This window comes from Elephas maximus, chromosome 15 (assembly GCF_024166365.1).
Source record: "Elephas maximus indicus isolate mEleMax1 chromosome 15, mEleMax1 primary haplotype, whole genome shotgun sequence".
Taxonomy (NCBI): domain Eukaryota; kingdom Metazoa; phylum Chordata; class Mammalia; order Proboscidea; family Elephantidae; genus Elephas; species Elephas maximus.
In genome coordinates, this window is record NC_064833.1 from 11,045,154 (window position 1) to 11,065,606 (window position 20,453).

The 20,453-nt window shown below is 41.8% G+C and overlaps 1 protein-coding gene across 5 annotated transcripts in view; it reads left to right on the forward strand.

Annotated features, from left to right (window-relative positions):
- The window catches only part of DNAAF11 (dynein axonemal assembly factor 11), a 105,954-nt gene that overhangs the window by 15,735 nt on the left and 69,766 nt on the right, over window positions 1–20,453 (forward strand). For all 5 annotated transcript variants that reach the window (XR_007513261.1, XR_007513262.1, XM_049853918.1 and 2 more), the window contains 2 exons: window positions 6,425–6,597; window positions 10,081–10,307. Coding sequence is in view for 3 of the 5 variants with exons in the window: in XM_049853918.1 (XP_049709875.1) it covers window positions 6,425–6,597; window positions 10,081–10,307 (400 nt within the window). In the remaining 2 variants the exon portion in view is untranslated. The remainder of the gene's footprint in view (window positions 1–6,424; window positions 6,598–10,080; window positions 10,308–20,453) is intronic.

The window sequence follows — 20,453 nt, forward strand, 5'->3', positions numbered from 1 at the left end:
GCCATCTTTCTTCTTTCTTTGAGTATTATAATATTTTATTAAAAACTGGACATTTTAAATAATGTAATATGGCTACTTTGGGAATCAGATTCTCTCCTCTCCCCAGGGTTTATTGTTGCTGCTTGTTGTAGTTGTTTTTTGTTTAGTGACTTTTCTGAACTAATTCTGTAAGATCCGTGTTCTTTGTCATGTGTTGCCACTGTCATCTATCCTTGGTTAGCTTCCAAAACCCGTTGTCGTCCAGTTGATTTTGACTCGTCGTGACCCTATAGGACACAGTAGAACTGCCCCGTAGGGTTTCTAAGACAGTAATCTTTATGGAAGCAGACTGCCACATCTTTCTCCCACGAACTGGCTGGTGGGTTTGAACTACTGATCTTTCAGTTAGCTGAGCGCTTAACCGCTGTGCCACTAGGGCTCCTCTTTAGTTAGCTTAGTGGTCAGCCAATAATTTAACAGATTTCTTTAAGCACTTGTAACCAATAAATTTCCCAGTATTTGCTGAGGTGCCCTCTGTGAGTGTTGGGGCACACCATCAACACTCAGCCAGTTTACATCATCTCTGCTTTAGCCTCTACTTCTTGCTTTCTCAGAGCCTCAAGCCAGTCAGAGGCAGGAGCTCAGGGCCTTCTCAGGTCTTTCCTGAGCATGTGCATGGCCCTGCACATGCATGTGGCCTTCTAGATTCCCAGGAAGATGGCAGAGCTTTTCAGAGACCCTATCGACATCTCATTCCCCGGCCTTTCCAACTGTTGTGCATTAAATTGTATCCCCCAAAATTATGTGTATCAATTTGGCCAGGCCATGATTCCCAGTATTGTGTGATTGACCACCATTTTGTCATCTGATGTGATTTTCCTGTGTGTTGTAAAATCTATCTCTATGGTGTTAATGAGGTGGGATTAGTGGCAGTTATGTTAATGAGGCAGGACTCAGTCTACAAGATTAGATTGTGTCTTGAGCCTGTCTCTTTTGAGATATAAAAGAGAGAAGTGAGCAGAGAGACAGGGTGATCTCATACCACCAAGAAAGCAATGCCGGGAGCAGAATGTGTCATTTGGACCCAGGGTTCCTGCTCAGAGAAGCTCCTATACCAAGGGAATATTGATGACAAGGATCATCCTCTAGAGACTACACAGAGAGAAAGCCTTCTCCTGGGGCTGGAGCCCTGATTATGAGAGAATAAATTTCTATTTGTTAAAGCCATCCACTTGTGGTATTTCTGTAGGAACACGAGATAGTTAAGACACCAACTAAGCTTTTTAGTTAGTCTCTTGTTTGCCCCAAAGTCCCTGGGTGGTACAAACAGTTAAGCACTTGGCTGCTAATCCAAAAGTTGGAGGTTTTTCGTTCATCCAGAGGTACCACGGAAGACAGATCTTGTGACTACTTCCAAAAAAGTCAGCCCCTGAAAGCCCTGTGGAGCCTAGTTCTACTCTGACACAACATAGGGTTGCCCGAGTCCAAACTGACTCCACGGCAGCTGGTTTGGGTTTTTTGATTTATTGTTTGCCCCAGCTTTTTGCATTGCTTCAGGCAGCTACAAAGTTAAAATTGCTGCCTGTAATTGTTTTCAACAAAGACTCTAATCACTGCTAAAGAAGAAGGCTTTTAGCACAGTTTGAACTCTAAGTCATTCCTGTAAATGGAGTCTCCCAGGGAATCCCCACACAGGTCCCAACCCATTGCCATGAAGTCAATTCCAACTCATAGCAACCCTACAGGACAGAGTCGAACTGCGCCATAAGGCTTCCAAGGCTGTAAATCTTTACTAAAGCAGACTGCCACGTCTTTCTCCTGTGGAGCAGCTGATGGGTTCAAACTGCTGACCTTTAGGTTAGCAGCGGAGTGCTTTAACCACACGGGTCAGACGATAATTCTTTGGGAAGGACCTCCAGCTCCTTTCTGCGCCCTCTGATGTCTGCTGGGCTATAGCGGGAATGCTGCCTGTTATTTTTCAGAGCTACTGCTGCTGCAGTTCAGGGACTAGTGCAAGTTCAGGTACCACAAAGCTCACTGTTCTTATCAAGATTCAGCCATTTTTCTGGAATAAATGCTCCCTGGGTTGCTGAGTCTTTGGTTCACTTCCCATGATCTGAAAAAGTTGATTCTGACAAGTTTTGCCAGGTTTTTTGTTGCTTTTAGGAAGGGGTGAATTTTTGGAAGTCTTTATTCCTCCACTATTTTCGCTAACATCACACTGGATCATTTACGTTTAATATGGTTGTTCATATGGTTAAGTTTAAATCTATCATCTTGCTATTTTTTCCCCTATTTGTCTCATCTCTTTTTTGTTCCTTTTTTTCCCCTCTGTTTCTGCCTTCTTTCAGACTAACTGAATATTTTTCTGATTTAGTTTTTTCTGATTTCTTATCTTATTAGCTATAACTGTTTTGTCATTTTAGTGGTTGCTTCAAGGTTTACAGTGTACTTTTTTACCTTATCTCTTTTGAGTGATGTTATCCCACTTCACATAACCAAAAGCCCGTTCTCACTGAGTTGATTCTGACTCATAGTGACCATATAGGACAGAGTAGAATGCCCCATAGGGTTTCCAAGGCTGTGATCCTTTCGCGAGCAGACTGCCACATCTTTCTCCCGCAGAGCAGCTAATGGGTTTGAACTGCTGACCTTTTGGTTAGCAGCCAAGCGCTTAACCACTACACCACCAGGCCTCTTAGCACTTCACCTAAGAACCTGTCTTTGTATGTCTCCTTTTCTCCCCTTTCACCAATGTGCTATCATTTTTGTAAATTTTATCTCCACATGGATTGTGAACCCTGACTTCATTGTTGTTATTTTTATATAAGCAATCTTTCACATTTTGCAGTGATTTAAATAACGAGACAAGTATCTTTATATTGACCCTTCACGTCATTACTTTTTCTGGTGCTCTTCGTTCCTTTGTGCCAATCTGTATTATTCTCTGGTGTCATTTTTCTTCAACTTTCCTTATAGTGTTGGTCTGCTTGTGATGAATTCTTTCAGCTTTTGTATAAATAAAAAGGTCTTTATTTCACCTTCATTTTTGAAAGATATTTTTGGCTGGGTTTAGAATTATAGTTTGACACTTTTTTTTTATTTCAGTACGTTAATGATTTTGCTCGGATGTATATAGAATTTTAGGTGTGAAGTTATTTTTTTGTTTTAGAAATTTGAAGATATAGCTCTGTTGTCTTCTAGCGTCCTGTCTCGCCTATGAAAAGCCTGATGCCCATCTGACTTTGGTTCCCATGTAGAAAACCTCTTTTTCCCCTGGAAGCTTTTAGAGTTTTCTCTCTGTCCACGGAGTTTTGAAACTACTCAGGCATCTGGCTACGTGGAGGTTTTTGTATGTTTTCTTTCTGGCGGGGAGATACTTTTCTCTTCTCTGTCTTCCCAGATCTTCCTAGAACTTCTTTTAGGTAGATTTTGGCTGACTATCCTGATCCTTTTTGCCTCTTAACTCGCATTCCTTATTTAAACATCTTTGTCTTGTTATTCTGCATGCTGGGATGTTTCTTTTATTTTAAATTTCGTAACGATCGCTTTATGCTCATCTGTGTTCATTCTGTAATTCAGTCCATCTGTAATTAGCTCTTTACTTTGGCCACAGTTTTTCATTCTCACGGACTCATGCCTGTGCTCTGATGGCTGCTCTCTGTGGAGACCTGTCCTGGTTCCATGGTGAGGTAGCTCTTGCAGTCTCTCTGGAGATACTGGTTAGAATGTTTTCTTCCCCAGTTTCTTCAGCAGCCAGAATCATCTCTCTTTATACAAAGTTTTCCGTTTGACTTCTCAGCCTTTTAATTTAGTCTTCTCTTAACATCTGGTGACCCTTGCTGTCTGTACATTTAGTCACTGAGAATTGGGTTGGTCATGTGGCTGGTGTGGGCTTGCTCTGCAGTTGCGAGGTCTGGCTCCCCACCAGCCCCTGGCCTGCCTGGGGGCTCCTGTGGACTGTGTGTGAGTGGCGGGCAGGACGACTGGCTTCCCTTCCGAGTGAGGGGCACGGGCAGAGGTGGCGAGGTGCTCGCCACCCCACTCCCGTCTGCTGAAGTGAGGAGGATTTCGCTTAGGTCCTGGAGGGCTTTCACCTGTTGCCTCCTAGCGTGTAATCGGTATTTCAGTGACTGTCAAGGTTATGCATCAAATAGCATAAAAATGCATCATAAGTTTTTGATTTTTATCCTCAAAACCTAGAAAATCACCACTATCAAAGCCTGAAACCCATCATTTGTGCTTGAATCAAGATGATTCTTTCCGTTTTTGACATTTTTCTACATAAGAAATGGAGGTGTTTCCCGTCTCCAGCTACCACTCTGCAGCACTGTGACCGTGATCTCTTGTCAACCAAACGGAACAACACAATGTTCTCTATATCTGTGTGTTGTAGTAGGCAAAAGTAAGCGTGAAAATTCAGAGGAGTAATTCAAATGCTCCCTGGATTGGATTGCCCAGGGCTTGTTATTTTTGTTAAAAAAGTACAGGACGTGAAAACTTTTTTTTGTTTTTTTTTTAAGTCGACCACCAGAGGGCAGCATTGTCACTATTGTCTGAGCTTTGGGACTGCAGTCCATGGACGCACTGGTCACAGGGTCTTTGTCATGTTTGGAGGGGAGGGGAGAATAGGAAGGAAGGGTGTAGCATATCTGCTGGAAAGTAATCTTTTTGTTTAATTTTAAGGGTTTGAGGTGGGAGAGGAGGAATCTGGATACATATACTCAGCCCACCTACTTGAGTAAATCTCAATTTTGAAAATAAGTGTTTACTTTCTGGCCTTTTTTTTTTAATAGGACAGGAAAAAATAGCTAGTATTGTTTTTTTCTTTCTTTGTTGTGCATTCACCTAAAACACCAAAAAAACAAAAAACACCCTCTGCCTTCAAGTTGATTCGAACTCATAGCAAGCAGCCCCATAGAGTTTCCAAGGTTGCATCTTTATGGAAACAGGCTGCCACACCTTTCTCCTGCAGAGCAGCTGGTGGGTTTGAACCGCCGGCCTTTCAGTTAGCAGCCTGGTGCTTTAACCACTGCGCCACCAGGGCTCACCCAGGTAGAATAAAGTACCTTCTTTTTCTACTTGCGTAAGGTGGTGTTTTCAGGTTTCTCCACTGCCAATTTACTCTATTTCACTTTGCAATTAGTAAGTAATTTGTGGGAAGATACTCTGGAGTTATATAAATACCCTGTTCTTCATCATTCTTTCATGCACTAGTTTTAACATTCAGTAATGATTTTGTAAATCCATCATTCTTCCTATATTTATTCAGGTGGCACTCTAAGGAAAAACTTTATCTTTTCTTCATTGACTCATTCATTCATTATTCGTTGTATCAGTATGAACTCATGGATTTTGTTTTATTCCATGAATTACAATGTTATTGCCATTATTTAATTTGATGCTCAAATTCTCCCAGGTCTGGCCGATGGAGCTCTCCCAGGCTGGCTCCTGTGTTTTGTCTGCTTTGTTCTTTCCGTCCTCCTTTGCTCTGTGACACATCAAGATGTCTCAGGCTCATCTTTTATTTTCCCTAGGCCAGTGCAGCAGTCAGCCATTCCCCCAAGCAACCCTGGTTCTGTTTAATGGAGAATGGCATTTAGAAACCAAGCTCTGAGCGCTAGCTGTGCTCACTGCTTTTGGGATATGGCAGCTCCAAGGCCCTTGCAGTGGACAAAGCTTGTGTAAGTGTGTGTTTCTGCAGACAGACTCCTAACCACTGAGTTTCCATGGAACGAGAGCAAGGAGAGTTAGTTCAGATTCATACTTGAATTTGATTTGTATGTCCATATTGTTTGGCTATCTCTGTAATGCAGATGGATGGGCCAGAGTTATTACAAAATTCTGCTTCCATGGCTCCCATCCTTTTTCATTCATTCTTCTGATGACCAAACGCCTCTTAGTCTTTAGTTTCCTTGATGCCTTCAATTCAGTTCTGGGTGGTCTTGGAGCCATTCTGTCTCTTCAAGGTGACCTTGCTAAGATTAGTTACAATGCACTGGTTTTATAAAATGCCTTCCCTTTTGGGACACCTCCCACTGTTCCCCTCACACTGAGATGTATCTACCTGGCAGCTACCTGGCAGTGCTCTCAAGCGGACAGATTCCAGGTGCCGTCCCAGCGGGAGCACCTTTGTTCTAATGAAGCACCCACTCCAGCAGCAGCTTATTCTGGGTTTTCTTCTGCTGGATGCGGACCAAATCCAAACCTGATCTGGCCCAGGGCTCTCAGATGTGGGCAGGGAAGTGACTTGTCCTGGCTGGAGGGCCTGTGGGGCTGAAACCTGGGCAGATGCCAATAGAAAGATGAGATTAAGCTTCTGAGTTGATACTTCTGAAAAACCACTTCTAGGTAAGCAGTGCTATTATTCAACAGACTTAAAGTCCTGTAACTGTGATTTTTTTTTGTTGTTGTTGCTTTGTTTTCTTTTCATTTTTCTTGACAGGATGTGAAGGGCTGACGAAGCTCGACTTGACTGTAAATTTCATCGGCGAGCTGAGCAGCATTAAAACCTTGCAGTGCAACATTCAGCTGAAGGAGCTCTTTCTCATGGGTAACCCGTGTGCTGACTTTGAAGGGTACAGGCAGTTCGTGGTGGCGACTCTTCAACAATTAAAGGTACGCTTATCTTCATGCTGCAAGAACGCAGAGAAATGGAAAGGAGCAATGAAAATAATCCCTGATTTACTCACGGCGTTGCCAGGGCATGTGTTGTTTCAGAGAACGGGATAGTCCAGAGAACTAAAACTGATTGTCTTATTGAACCTTTAAAATTGTTTTAATAAATCTTTGTAAAATAATTCATGTAATGTTCTCCTCTTCTACTCAGAGCACACAGATTTTAATTTAACTGTTACTTAATGAGTTCCCATCCTTGTTCTGAAGAGCACCCGTCACTACTAATAGCAATCCAAAAGCTTAGGGTTACTGAGCTGACTACAGCGCAGTAAATAAGGAGCCCTGGTGGCACAGTGGGTAAGTGTTAGGCCGCTAACTGAAAGGTTGGTGGTTCAGAACCCTACGGGGCAGTTCAACTCTGTCCTTTAGGGTCTCTATGAGTCAGAATTGACTCAGCGGCACACAACACCACCACAGTGGTTAAGTCTTAGACTACTGTGCTTTTATAATGATTATTTTTATCATTGCTGCTTTTAAACTCGTTTTCTGTGTCAGTGGTTCTCAGACTTTGTGATATGTCATAATACTTGAGGGCTCTTTGAAACACAGATTGCTGAGCCCCAGCCCCAGAGTTTCAAATTCCTTAGGACTGACCTGGTGCCTGAGAATCTCCATTTCTAACAAGCTGTCAGGTATGCTGACGCTGTTGGTCTGGGTTCCTCACTGGAGAACAATTACTCTGTGTCTTAATTCTTACACCATCCCCAAAACCAAAAACCAAACCTGTTGCTGTTGAATCAGTTCGGACTCATAACGACCCTATAGGACAGAGTAGAACTGCCAAGACTGTAATCTTCTGTGGGAGCAGATTGCCACACCTTCCTCCCACAGAGCAGCTGGTGGGTTCAAACCACTGACCTTTTGGTTAGCAGCCAAGCACTTAACCACCGCACCACCAGGGCTCCTTTCTTATACCATGATGCGTTCTAATCTAGTATTTTTGAGTCTAGGAGGAATATACAGTTTCTAGGGAAATCATCCAGCCGAGCATAGTAAAGCAGTCATGTTAATTTTCACAAGTCGCCGACCTGAATGGGCTCCATGCTTCTCCGACAGATGGGATGCATGGCTTTGTGATGGGCATTTTCCTCATTTCTCAGAGGACATTTGTCTCTTAGGCAGCTGTGCTCTGTGCGGTCGAGATCGCTGACTGTCGGATTAATACAGCACATTTTCTCCCATGTAGAATTTCTCAGATTAGGAGAAGGAGTGCCTCAAATAATAGGATTTTGAATTTGTATTTAGAATAAATGATCGGTTGGCTTAGTGTAACCCAGGCAAGGAACCCTTGTACAGCAGCTTCTGAAACAGTGAGCTGAGGAGACCTGAATGTCATAGAAATGGAGCCTGGAGCGTAATCCCATGAGCCCTTTCTCTGAAGTGACCGTGAAGGCCTCAAGGTTGTCACAGCTGAACTCTGCGTCAGTGCCTCAGCATTCTGGCTGCAAGTGTGTGTGCTTGAGATGTGGGCTGGGGGTTGGGCCAGGCACTTTGCACATGTCATCTCTGCTCCTCATGGACCCTTGCAAGGAAATGAATGGGTGCATTTCCAGGTGAGGAAACCAGGGCTCAGAGAGTTGAACTGGTTCAGTCCAGTTTGACCTCCTGCCGAGAATTTGCATTTCTACCCCAGGTATACTGAATCAGAAGCTATAGTTTAACAAGATCCCCAGGTGATCTTTACATATACATAAGAATCACCTGGGGATCCATAAGAATCACCTGGGGATCTTGTTAAAAATATAGATTCTGATTCAGTACATCTGGGGTGGAAAAGCAAATTCTCAGCAGGGGGTCAAAACCAAATGAACTATTGGAGGTCCTGGCGGAAGCTCCTTGTTTAGGCTGACACACCTGTTGATTGGCACAGGTGGGATTTGAATCTACGTGTCTGACTCTGAAGCCTCCTCCTTTCACGTTATAACCACTCTCACTACTTCTCTTTGGGTTAACTTCTAGGCTGCTGATCAAGTCTTTCCTTTCAAAAAGACTTCTCAGAATTAGCAAATGCAAAAGACAGCAGCCACTTTATGAAAATTGGTATCCATAAATGCGTTCACTAGCTTTTAAAAACAGGCTGATAAGCTTTAGAATCTTAATTACCATTTCTGTGAAATCTTGTGATCTACTTGAAGGAATTGTGCTAACAGAGCAGTTCTTTTTTAGATAGGCGCGTGAGGAGGTTTGAGGGAATTCCACCTTTTCCCCTTTCCAAGTGTCTCAGACACTCCGGGTAGGGAAGAGGCCCCGTAGTGTAATAGGATTGTTAGCAGACAGACGGTCTCTGAGTGGCATGTCTCGTTTTCTTCATCTGTAAATGGATAACAATTCCTGATCTACAGGAGTTCCTCTTTGTCGCAGAGTATGTATAATTTGTCATCAGTGAGCAGGCACACTGCCTCTGGGCTGTGAAAATCCCAAGTAAAGAAAGACAGAAGAAGACTGTAACTCCTAAACTAAGCCTTAATCTCACTTCATCTTATTAGTCTCCTATTGCTGCTCTAACAAGTTATCACAGATTTAGTGGATTAAAACAACTCAAATTTGTTATCTTATTATTCTGGAGGTTAGAAGTCCCAGTGGGTTTCACTCAGCTAAAATCAAGGTATTAGCTGGGCTGCATTCCTTGTGGGTGCTCTACAGGATAATCCAATTCCTGGCATTTTTTAGCTGCCAAAAGTTGCCTGCATCTTTTGGCTTATGGCACCTTCCTCCATCTTCAAAGCCAGTAGCATCCAAAACGCGTTGCCTTTGGGTTGATTTCAACTCATAGCGATCCTATAGCACAGTGTAGAACTGCACCACAGGGTTTCCGAGGCTGTGATCTTTATGGAAGCAGACTGCTACATCTTTCTCTTGTGGAGCACCTGGTGGGTTTGAATCACTGACCTTTTGGTTAGCAGCTGAGCACTTAACCTCTGCACCACCAGGGCATCTTGCCAGCAGCATATGATCTTCAAATCTGTCTCTAACTCTGACCCTGACACTCCTGCCTCTCTTTTCACTTCTAAGGACCCTTTCGATGACATTGGGCCCCTCTGATAATCCAGGATAATCTCCCTGTCTCAAAATCCTTAATCACATTTGCACAGTCCTTTTTGCCACATAAGGTAACATGTTCACAGGTTCTTGGGATTAGGACGTTGACACCTTTTTTGTAGAATGAGGCTGGGTAAATGAATAGGTAATCCTGGAACGGTAGCTTTATTTCTAATATTTCCCATTAATTACTCCAATTTCAATTCTGTATCTCTATGGTACCTACGGTCACTAAGAGCCGAAATCAACTCCACGGCCCCTAACGACAACGTGGTACATTTTTATTTCTCAGTTTAAAATATTCCTATCAAAGTTAACTTGGAACTGATCCGAATCGCTTCTTTTGAATAATTGTACTGTTTTGGTTTTTTTTTTTTTTTTAAGTGGTTGGATGGTAAAGAAATAGAGCGTTCCGAGAGGATTCAGGCATTGCAGAACTATCCAGTAGTTGAGCAACAAATAAGACAGCAAGAGAAAGCTTACTGCCTCAGGCGAGCCAAAGACAAGGAAGAGGCTCAGAGGAAACTGGAAGAAGAGCAGGAAAACGAAGATAAGAAGAGAAGTAACCCAGGCTTTGATGGACGTTGGTACACAGACATCGACGCCACCCTGTATGTAAATTATCAGTCTTTGCTTCTTAACTTTTGTTAAAAGCCACAAACTATGTTCTCTCCCAAAGTGCTCCCTGTGTCATTTGTGATTTATCTGAAGAGTTAAGAATAAAGTATGATGGGAGTTTGGGTGAAGGATATGATGATCCCATTGTTTATGGCAGCTCTGTGAGACTGTCTTCCTGTAGGAAAAAAATGCCTTTCCAAAGTAACAACTTGAATGTGCGTCTGAAATCGCCCTCGGACTGGTATCTATAGAAGATCTACAGGAAAAGCGCGTTAACAAGTGTACCCTGTTTTATAAAGTAGGGATATGTCAGGAAAGTCAAACTCAGGTCACAGGATTGGAAATGGTGAATTATATAATGAATACATTTTTAATGTGATTAACAACCCTCTAATTGATCTTTTTATAAATCTAAATTTTTAATACAAGCTTATTTTAAGTGAGTTGCGACTATAGTCAGTTGGTTTGATTTTTGCATGGAGAATAAATATTTTGATAACTGAACCACTTAAATTGAGAAAATAATTATAAAATATTTCATGCTTACATAAATGTTCAGACATTAATTAAACAGGCAGCTGTAGCCCACCACCCAGATTCCATAAATGCCAATAGTGGGCACATTTGCTCTGCATCTTTTTTTATACAAAGCATAGACTATCAACAGAGTAGAAGCCCTGTAGGTGTTTCTCCCCAGCCTCACTCCTCCCTTCATCCCCAGTCGTGCCAACTCTCCTGAAGTCAGTACGTATTTGGGAGATATTGATCCCCTCCATATTTTTAATACCTTTACTACATAATTATCCTAAGTATGCCTCCTTAAACAAGAGTATTTTTTGTGTGTTTCTTTAAAGCATGAATAATACCTCTCCACAGCTTTGCTCTTCATTCAGCATTATGTTTTTGAGATCTCTGCATATAAGTGCATGTAGAACTCGTTCATTCGTTTTAACTGTGGAATGACATTCCATCGGATGAGTAACTCACAGTTTATCCCAATATTCAAAGTATTTAACAGCCGGCAATTCTTTGGCCCTGACCACCCAGAATGGGCGCCAGCTGTAGCAGCCTGTGTGGCCTTGCAAGTGGTGCCACTGGATCCACCCTGGCTTAGCCACCCTTGTCTGGGTGGCCATTCAGGTTGCCTTCCCTTTTTCAGCTCTTCAACAGTGTTGCACAGGTCAACTTGTGCAGGTGTGCAGATTTCTCCAGGGTATGTAGCTAGCCAGGACATTGCTCCATCATACGTCATGAACATCTTTTTGACTTCGTATGTATCGCCAAACTATGTTCTAAAGTGCTTGTGTTTATACTCATACAGCAACAATATGTGAGAGTTCCCCATCTTTGCCAGTAGTGGATGATATGATACCTGAATGTATTGGCCCTCTAAGTTGGGATTATATGGCACTTTGATTTCTGTTTAACTTGCACTCCTGTAATTACTAGTGAGTTTGAATTCTTGTGTGTTTATTGGCTCTTCAGATTTCCTGTGTTACTATCCTCTGCCTATTTTGAATAAGTTTTAGGGTTGTTTCTTATTGATTTATAGCTCTTTTACATTCTGGATGCAAGTTCCTTAGGTGCTTTGAGAATACCTTCTCTCAGCCTGTGACTTGGCTTTAATCTTCTCAAGTGATTCTGTTTTATAAAATTTCAAAATATTAATATAGTTAAACTTACTTTTTTTTTTTTTTTTTTAATAACTTTTATTAAGCTTCAAGTGAACGTTTACAAATCCAATCAGTCTGTCACATATAAGTTTACATACATCTCACTCCCTACTCCCACTTACTCTCCCCGTCTTGAGTCAGCCCTTTCAGTCTCTCCTTTCTTGACAATTTTGCCGGCTTCCCTCTCTCTCTATCCTCCCATCCCCCCTCCAGGCAAGAGTTGCCAACACAATCTCAAGTGTCCACCTGATATAATTAGCTCACTCTTCATCAGCATCTCTCTCCCACCCGCTGACCAGTCCCTTTCATTTCTGATGAGTTGTCTTCGGGGATGGTTCCTGTCCTGTGTCAGCTGAAGGTCTGGGGAGCATGGCCGCCGGGATTCCTCCAGTCTCAGTCAGACCATTAAGTTTGGTCTTGTTATGAGAATTTGGGGTCTGCATCCCACTGATCTCCTGCTCCCTCAGGGGTCCTCTGCTGAGCTCCCTGTCAGGGCAGTCATCGACTGTGGCCGGGCACCAACTAGTTCTTCTGGTCTCAGGATGATGTAGGTCTCTGGTTCATGTGGCCCTTTCTGTCTCTTGGGCTCTTAGTTGTCATGTGGGCTTGGTGTTCTTCATTTTCCTTTGCTCCAGGTGGGTTGAGACCAATTGCTGCATCTTAGATGGCTGCTTGTTAGCATTTAAGACCCCAGACGCCACATTTCGAAGTGGGATGCAGAATGATTTCATAATAGAATTATTTTGCCAATTGACTTAGAAGTCCCCGCAAACCATGTTCCCCAGACCCCCGCGCTTGCTCCGCTGACCTTTGAAGCATTCATTTTATCCCGGAAACTTCTTTGCTTTTGGTCCAGTCCAATTGAGCTGACCTTCCATGTATTGAGTGTTGTCTTTCCCTTCACCTAAAGCAGTTCTTATCTACTGATTAATCAATAAAAAACCCTCTCCCACCCTCCCTCCCTCCCCCCCTCGTAACCACAAAAGTATGTGTTCTTCTCAGGTTTACTATTTCTCAAGATCTTATAATAGTGGTCTTATACAATATTTGTCCTTTTGCCTCTGACTCATTTCGCTCAGCATAATGCCTTCCAGGTTCCTCCATGTTATGAAATGTTTCAGAGATTCGTCACTGTTCTTTATCGATGCGTAGTATTCCATTGTGTGAATATACCACAATTTATTTACCCATTCATCCGTTGATGGACACCTTGGTTGCTTCCAACTTTTTGCTATTGTAAACAGAGCTGCAATAAACATGGGTGTGCATATATCTGTTTGTATGAAGGCCCTTGTATCTCTAGGGTATATTCCGAGGAGTGGGATTTCTGGGTTGTATGGTAGTTCTATTTCTAACTGTTTAAGATAACGCCAGATAGATTTCCAAAGTGGTTGTACCATTTTACATTCCCACCAGCAGTGTATGAGAGTTCCAATCTCTCCGCAGCCTCTCCAACATTTATTATTTTGTGTTTTTTGGATTAATGCCAGCCTTGCTGGTGTGAGATGGAATCTCATCGTAGTTTTAATTTGCATTTCTCTAATGGCTAATGATCGAGAGCATTTTCTCATGTATCTGTTGGCTGCCTGAATATCTTCTTTAGTGAAATGTGTGTTCATATCCTTTGCCCACTTCTTGATTGGGTTGTTTGTCTTTTTGTGGTTGAGTTTTGACAGAATCATGTAGATTTTAGAGATCAGGCGCTGGTCGGAGATGTCATAGCTGAAAATTCTTTCCCAATCTGTAGGTGGTCTTTTTACTCTTTTGGTGAAGTCTTTAGATGAGCATAGGTGTTTGATTTTTAGGAGCTCCCCGTTATCGGGTTTCTCTTCATCATTTTTGGTAATGTTTTGTATTCTGTTTATACCTTGTATTAGGGCTCCTAGGGTTGTCCCAATTTTTTCTTCCATGATCTTTATCGTTTTAGTCTTTATGTTTAGGTCTTTGATCCACTTGGAGTTAGTTTTTGTGCATGGTGTGAGGTATGGGTCCTGTTTCATTTTTTTGCAAATGGATATCCAGTTATGCCAGCACCATTTGTTAAAAAGGCTATCTTTTCCCCAGTTAATTGACACTGGTCCTTTGTCAAATATCAGCTGCTCATACGTGGATGGATCTATGTCTGGGTTCTCAATTCTGTTCCATTGGTCTATGTGTCTGTTGTTGTACCAATACCAGGCTGTTTTGACTACTGTGGCTGTATAATAGTTTCTGAAGTCAGGTAAGGTGAGGCCTCCCACTTTCTTCTTCTTTTTCAGTAGTGCTTTGCTTATCCGGGGCTTCTTTCCGTTCCATATGAAATTGGTGATTTGTTTCTCTATCCCCTTAAAATATGACATTGGAATTTGGATCGGAAGTGCGTTAAATGTATAGATGGCTTTTGGTAGAATAGACATTTTTACTATGTTAAGTCTTCCTATCCATGAGCAAGGTATGTTTTTCCACTTAAGTATGTCCTTTTGAATTTCTTGTAGTAGAGCTTTGTAGTTTTCTTTGTATAGGTCTTTTACATCCTTGGTAAGATTTATTCCTAAGTATCTTATCTTCTTGGGGGCTATTGTGAATGGTATTGATTTGGTTATTTCCTCTTCGGTGTTCTTTTTGTTGATGTAGAGGAATCCAAGTGATTTTTGTATGTTTATTTTATAACCTGAGACTCTGCCAAACTCTTCTATTAGTTTCAGTAGTTTTCTGGAGGATTCCTTAGGGTTTTCTGTGTATATAATCATGTCATCTGCAAATAGTGATAACTTTACTTCTTCCTTGCCAATCCGGATACCTTTTATTTCTTTGTCTAGCCTGATTGCCCTGGCTAAGACTTCCAACACGATGTTGAATAAGAGCGGTGATAAAGGGCATCCTTGTCTGGTTCCCGTTCTCAAGGGAAATGCTTTCAGGTTCTCTCCATTTAGAGTGACATTGGCTGTTGGCTTTGCATAGATGCCCTTTATTATGTTGAGGAATTTTCCTTCAATTCCTATTTTGGTAAGAGTTTTTATCATGAATGGGTGTTGGACTTTGTCAAATGCCTTTTCTGCATCAATTGATAAGATCATGTGGTTTTTGTCTTTTGTTTTATTTATGTGATGGATTACATTAATGGTTTTTCTGATATTAAACCAGCCTTGCATACCTGGTATAAATCCCACTTGATCAGGGTGAATTATTTTTTTGATGTGTTGTTGGATTCTATTGGCTAGAATTTTGTTGAGGATTTTTGCATCAATGTTCATGAGGGATATAGGTCTATAATTTTCTTTTTTTGTAATGTCTTTACCTGGTTTTGGTATCAGGGAGATGGTGGCTTCATAGAATGAGTTGGGTAGTATTCCGTCATTTTCTATGCTTTGGAATACCTTTAGTAGTAGTGGTGTTAACTCTTCTCTGAAAATTTGGTAGAACTCTGCAGTGAAGCCGTCCGGGCCGGGACTTTTTTTTGTTGGGAGTTTTTTGATTACCGTTTCAATCTCTTTTTTTGTTATGGGTCTATTTAGTTGTTCTACTTCTGAATGTGTTAGTTTAGGTAGGTAGTGTTTTTCCAGGAATTCATCCATTTCTTCTAGGTTTTCAAATTTGTTAGAGTACAATTTTTCATAATAATCTGAAATGATTCTTTTAATTTCATTTGGTTCTGTTGTGATGTGGTCCTTCTCATTTCTTATTCGGGTTATTTGTTTCCTTTCCTGTATTTCTTTAGTCAGTCTAGCCAATGGTTTATCAATTTTGTTAATTTTTTCAAAGAACCAGCTTTTGGCTTTGTTAATTCTTTCAATTGTTTTTCTGTTCTCTAATTCATTTAGTTCAGCTCTAATTTTTATTATTTGTTTTCTTCTGGTGCCTGATGGATTCTTTTGTTGCTCACTTTCTATTTGTTCAAGTAGTAGGGACAGTTCTCTGATTTTGGCTCTTTCTTCTTTTTGTATGTGTGCATTTATTGATATAAATTGGCCTCTGAGCACTGCTTTTGCTGTGTCCCAGAGGTTTTGATAGGAAGTATTTTCATTCTCGTTGCTTTCTATGAATTTCCTTATTCCCTCCTTGATGTCTTCTATAACCCAGTCTTTTTTCAGGAGGGTATTGTTCATTTTCCAAGTATTTGATTTCTTTTCCCTCGTTTTTCTGTTATTGATCTCTAGTTTTATTGCCTTGTGATCTGAGAAGATGCTTTGTAATATTTCGATGTTTTGGACTCTGCAAAGGTTTGTTTTATGTCCTAATATGTGGTCTATTCTAGAGAATGTTCCATGTGCGCTGGAAAAAAAAGTATATTTTGCAGCAGTTGGGTGGAGAGTTCTGTATAAGTCAATGAGGTCAAGTTGGTTGATTGTTGTAATTAGATCTTCCGTGTCTCTGTTGAGCTTCTTGCTGGATGTCCTGTCCTTCTCCGAAAGTGGTGTGTTGAAGTCTCCTACTATAATTGTGGAGGTATCTATCTCGCTTTTCAGTTCTGTTAAAATTTGATTTATGTATCTTGCAGCCCTGTCATTGGGTGCGTAAATATTTAATATGGTTATGTCTTCCTGATCAATTGTCCCTTTTATCATTATATAGTGTCCTTCTTTATCCTTTGTGGTGGATTTAAGTCTAAAGTCTATTTTGTCAGAAATTAATATTGCTACTCCTCTTCTTTTTTGCTTATTGTTTGCTTGATATACTTTTTTCCATCCTTTGAGTTTTAGTTTATTTGAGTCTCTAAGTCTAAGGTGTGTCTCTTGTAGGCAGCATATAGATGGATCGTGTTTCTTTATCCAGTCTGTGACTCTCTGTCTCTTTATTGGTGCATTTAGTCCATTTACATTCAGGGTAATTATAGATAAATAAGTTTTTAGTGCTGTCATTTTGATGCCTTTTTATGTGTGTTGTTGACAATTTCATTTTTCCACATACTTTTTTGTGTTGAGGCGTTTTTCTTAGTAAATTGTGAGATCCTCATTTTCATAGTGTTTGACTTTATGTTAGTTGAGTCGTTACGTTTTTCTTGGTTTTTGTCTTGAGTTATAGAGTTGTTATACCTTTTTGTGGTTACCTCATTATATACCCCTATTTTTCTAAGTAAAAACCTAACTTGTATTGTTCTATATCGCCTTGTATCACTCTCCATATGGCAGTTCAATGCCTCCTGTATTTAGTCCCTCTTTTTGATTATTGTGATCTTTTACCTATTGACTTCCATGATTCCCTGTTATGTGTATTTTTTTTTTTTAATTAATCTTAATTTGTTTGTTTTTGTGATTTCCCTATTTGAGTTGATATCAGGACGTTCTGTTTTGTGACCTTGTGTTGTGCTGATATCTGATATTATTGGTTCTCTGACCAAACAATATCCTTTAGTATTTCTTGTAGCTTTGGTTTGGTTTTTGCAAATTCTCTAAACTTGTGTTTGTCTGTAAATATCTTAATTTCGCCTTCATATTTCAGAGAGAGTTTTGCTGGATATATGATCCTTGGCTGGCAGTTTTTCTCCTTCAGTGTTCTGTATATGTCGTCCCATTCCCTTCTTGCCTGCATGGTTTCTGCTGAGTAGTCAGAACATATTCTTATTGATTCTCCCTTGAAGGAAACCTTTCTTTTCTCCCTGGCTGCTTTTAAAATTTTCTGTTTATCTTTGGTTTTGGTGAGTTTGATGATAATATGTCTTGGTGTTTTTCTTTTTGGATCACTCTTAAATGGGGTTCGATGAGCATCTTGGATAGATATCCTTTCGTCTTTCATGATGTCAGGGAAGTTTTCTGTCAGAAGTTCTTCAACTATTTTCTCTGTGTTTTCTGTTCCTCCTCCCTGTTCTGGGACTCCAATCACCCGCAGGTTATCCTTCTTGATAGAGTCCCACATAATTCTTAGGGTTTCTTCATTTTTTTTAATTCTTTTATCTGATTTTTTTTCAGCTATGTTGGTGTTAATTCCCTGGTCCTCCAGATGTCCCAGTCTGCATTCTAATTGCTCGAGTCTGCTCCTCTGACTTCCTATTACGTTGTCTAATTCTGTTATTTTATTGTTAATCTTTTGGATTTCTACATGTTGTCTCTCTATGGATTCTTGCAACTTATTAATTTTTCCAGTATGTTCTTGAATAATCTTTTTGAGTTCTTCAACAGTTTTATCAGTGTGTTCCTTGGCTTTTTCTGCAGATATCCTAATTTCATTTGTGATATCATTAAGCATTCTGTAAATTAGTTTTTTATATTCTGTATCTGATAATTCCAAAATTGTATCTTCATTTGGGAAAGATTTTGATTCTTTTGTTTGGGGGGTTGGAGAAGCTGTCCCGGTCTGCTTCTTTAAGTGGTTTGATATGGATTGTTGTCTCCGAGCCATCACTGGGAAACTAGTTTTTCCAGAAAATCCGCTAAAAAAAAAACTGCAGTCAGATCCCTATCAGAGTTCTCCCTTTGGCTCAGGCTATTCAGATGTTAATGAAGCCGCCTGGGAAGGGTGGGGGAGGGAACAGAGAGATAGGAGAGTAGCACCTCAGAATATAGCCAGAGTTGCTTGTCTTGCTTGGAATGACTGTTATATCTGAGATTCCCGCGGGCGCGTCGCCTATGTGTGCTGGCTGTGTGGAGATTGCCCCCGGGGGGTCTGGCCCGCTGGAGTCACGGTCAGATCCTCCGCTTCCAGCCCCACGCCCAGCGTCAAGGCTCCCCTACTGGGACGGTGCACTCTCAACTCCAAAATCAGTCGCTGCCTCCCGGGGACTTCTCGTCTCTCCAGCCGCGTGGCCGTGCCGCCCCCGTGAACTAGGTGGGCCCCCTCCCGGGGTTAGTTCAGATGGGTGGAGTAGCTCCCTGTGCTTGTGCCGCGACCGAGTGTCCTGGCTGGAACGCTGTTCTCCCCACTCCAATACCAGTCGCTGCCTCCCGGGGACTTCTCCTACCGGCTGCGTCCCACGCCGCCCGCGCGACCCGGCTGGTCCCCTCCCCGGGGTTAGTTCAGGGGGTGGAGCAACTCTCCGTGTTTATGGCGTACCTGCGTGCAGTCCTAATCCCTGCGGGACGGTTCCCCGGCTCGGATGCTGCTCTTTCTGCTCCAAGATCAGTCACTGCCTCCCGGGGACTTCTCCTACCGGCTGCGTCCCACGCCGCCCGTGGAACCAGCTGGTCCCCGTCCCGGGGTTAGTTCAGGGGGGTGGAGCAGGTCTCTGTGCTTGTGCCGTACCTGACTGGTACGCTGGCTCCAGGCTCCGGAAACAATCGCTGCTTCCCCGTATTAGCTCGTTCTCCGTCTCTAAATCTGTGTTTGTTGTTCAGGGTTCGCAGACTGCTATGTATGTGATCGATTCACTTGTCCCTCCGTGTCTCTGTTGCAAGAGGGATCCGAGGCAGCGTCTGCCCAGTCCGCCATCTTGGCTCCGCCCCTCTCTAAACTTACTTTTGTACTTTTTATCTCATTTATGAAATTCTTCATTACCTGAATGTCGTAAACGTATTTTCCTAAACTTTCTTCTAAGGGTTTAATAGTTCTACATTTGTGTTCAGGTCTTCATCTATCCAGGAGTAACGTTTGTGTACAGTGTAGGGTAAGGTACTACTTGTATTCCATACCAAAACCCGTTGCTGTTGTGATTCTGACTCATAGCGACCTTCCAGAAAGAACAGAGTAGAACTGCCCCATAGGGCTTCCAAGGAGTGGCTGGTGGATTCTAGCTGCCGACCTTTTGGTTAGCAGCCAGAGCTTGCCGTAGCTCCCAACCACTCTGCCACCAGGGCTTCTGTTTGCCTTATACCTGTTAACGAAACCAAACCCGTTGCCATCAAGTTGATTTTGATTCATAGTGACCATATAGGACAGAGTAGAACTGCCCCATAGGGTTTCCAAGGAGTGGCTGGTGGATTTGAACTGCCAGCAGTTTGGTTAGCCACCAAATGCTCAACCACTGCACCATATAGATAATTATCCATACCATTTATTAGGGTGTTATCCTTCTCCCGGAAACCCTGATGGTGTAATGGTTAAGTGCCACAGCTGCTAACCAAAAGATCAGCAGTTCAAATCCACCAGGTGCTCTTTGGAAACTCTATGGAGCAGTTCTACTCTGTCCTATAGGGTTGCCCTGAGTTGGAATTGACTCGACGGCAGTGGGTTTGGTTTGGTTTATCCTTCTCCCACTGATCTGTAAGGCCACCCCCACCATGTACCCTCTACTAGTGTATTCGTAGGTCAGTTTATTGGTTCTGTAGATCGCTCCATGGGAACTCCCCATGTGGTTTGAATTTTTATAGATGTATAGTAAACCATGATATCTGGTAGGAGATATTCTCATTTTTCAAAATTATCTTGGCTCCTCTTGGTTCTTTATTCTTCTGTAAGAATTTTAGAATCCACCAATCTAGTTCCATGAAAATCCCTAGTAGAATTTTGATTGAAACTGTATGTAGTGTACATGTTTACTGGGGAAAATTGACCTCTTCATGGTATTTACTCTTTCCTTATTGAATTTTGGAATAGCTGTATTTATTTAGACCTTCT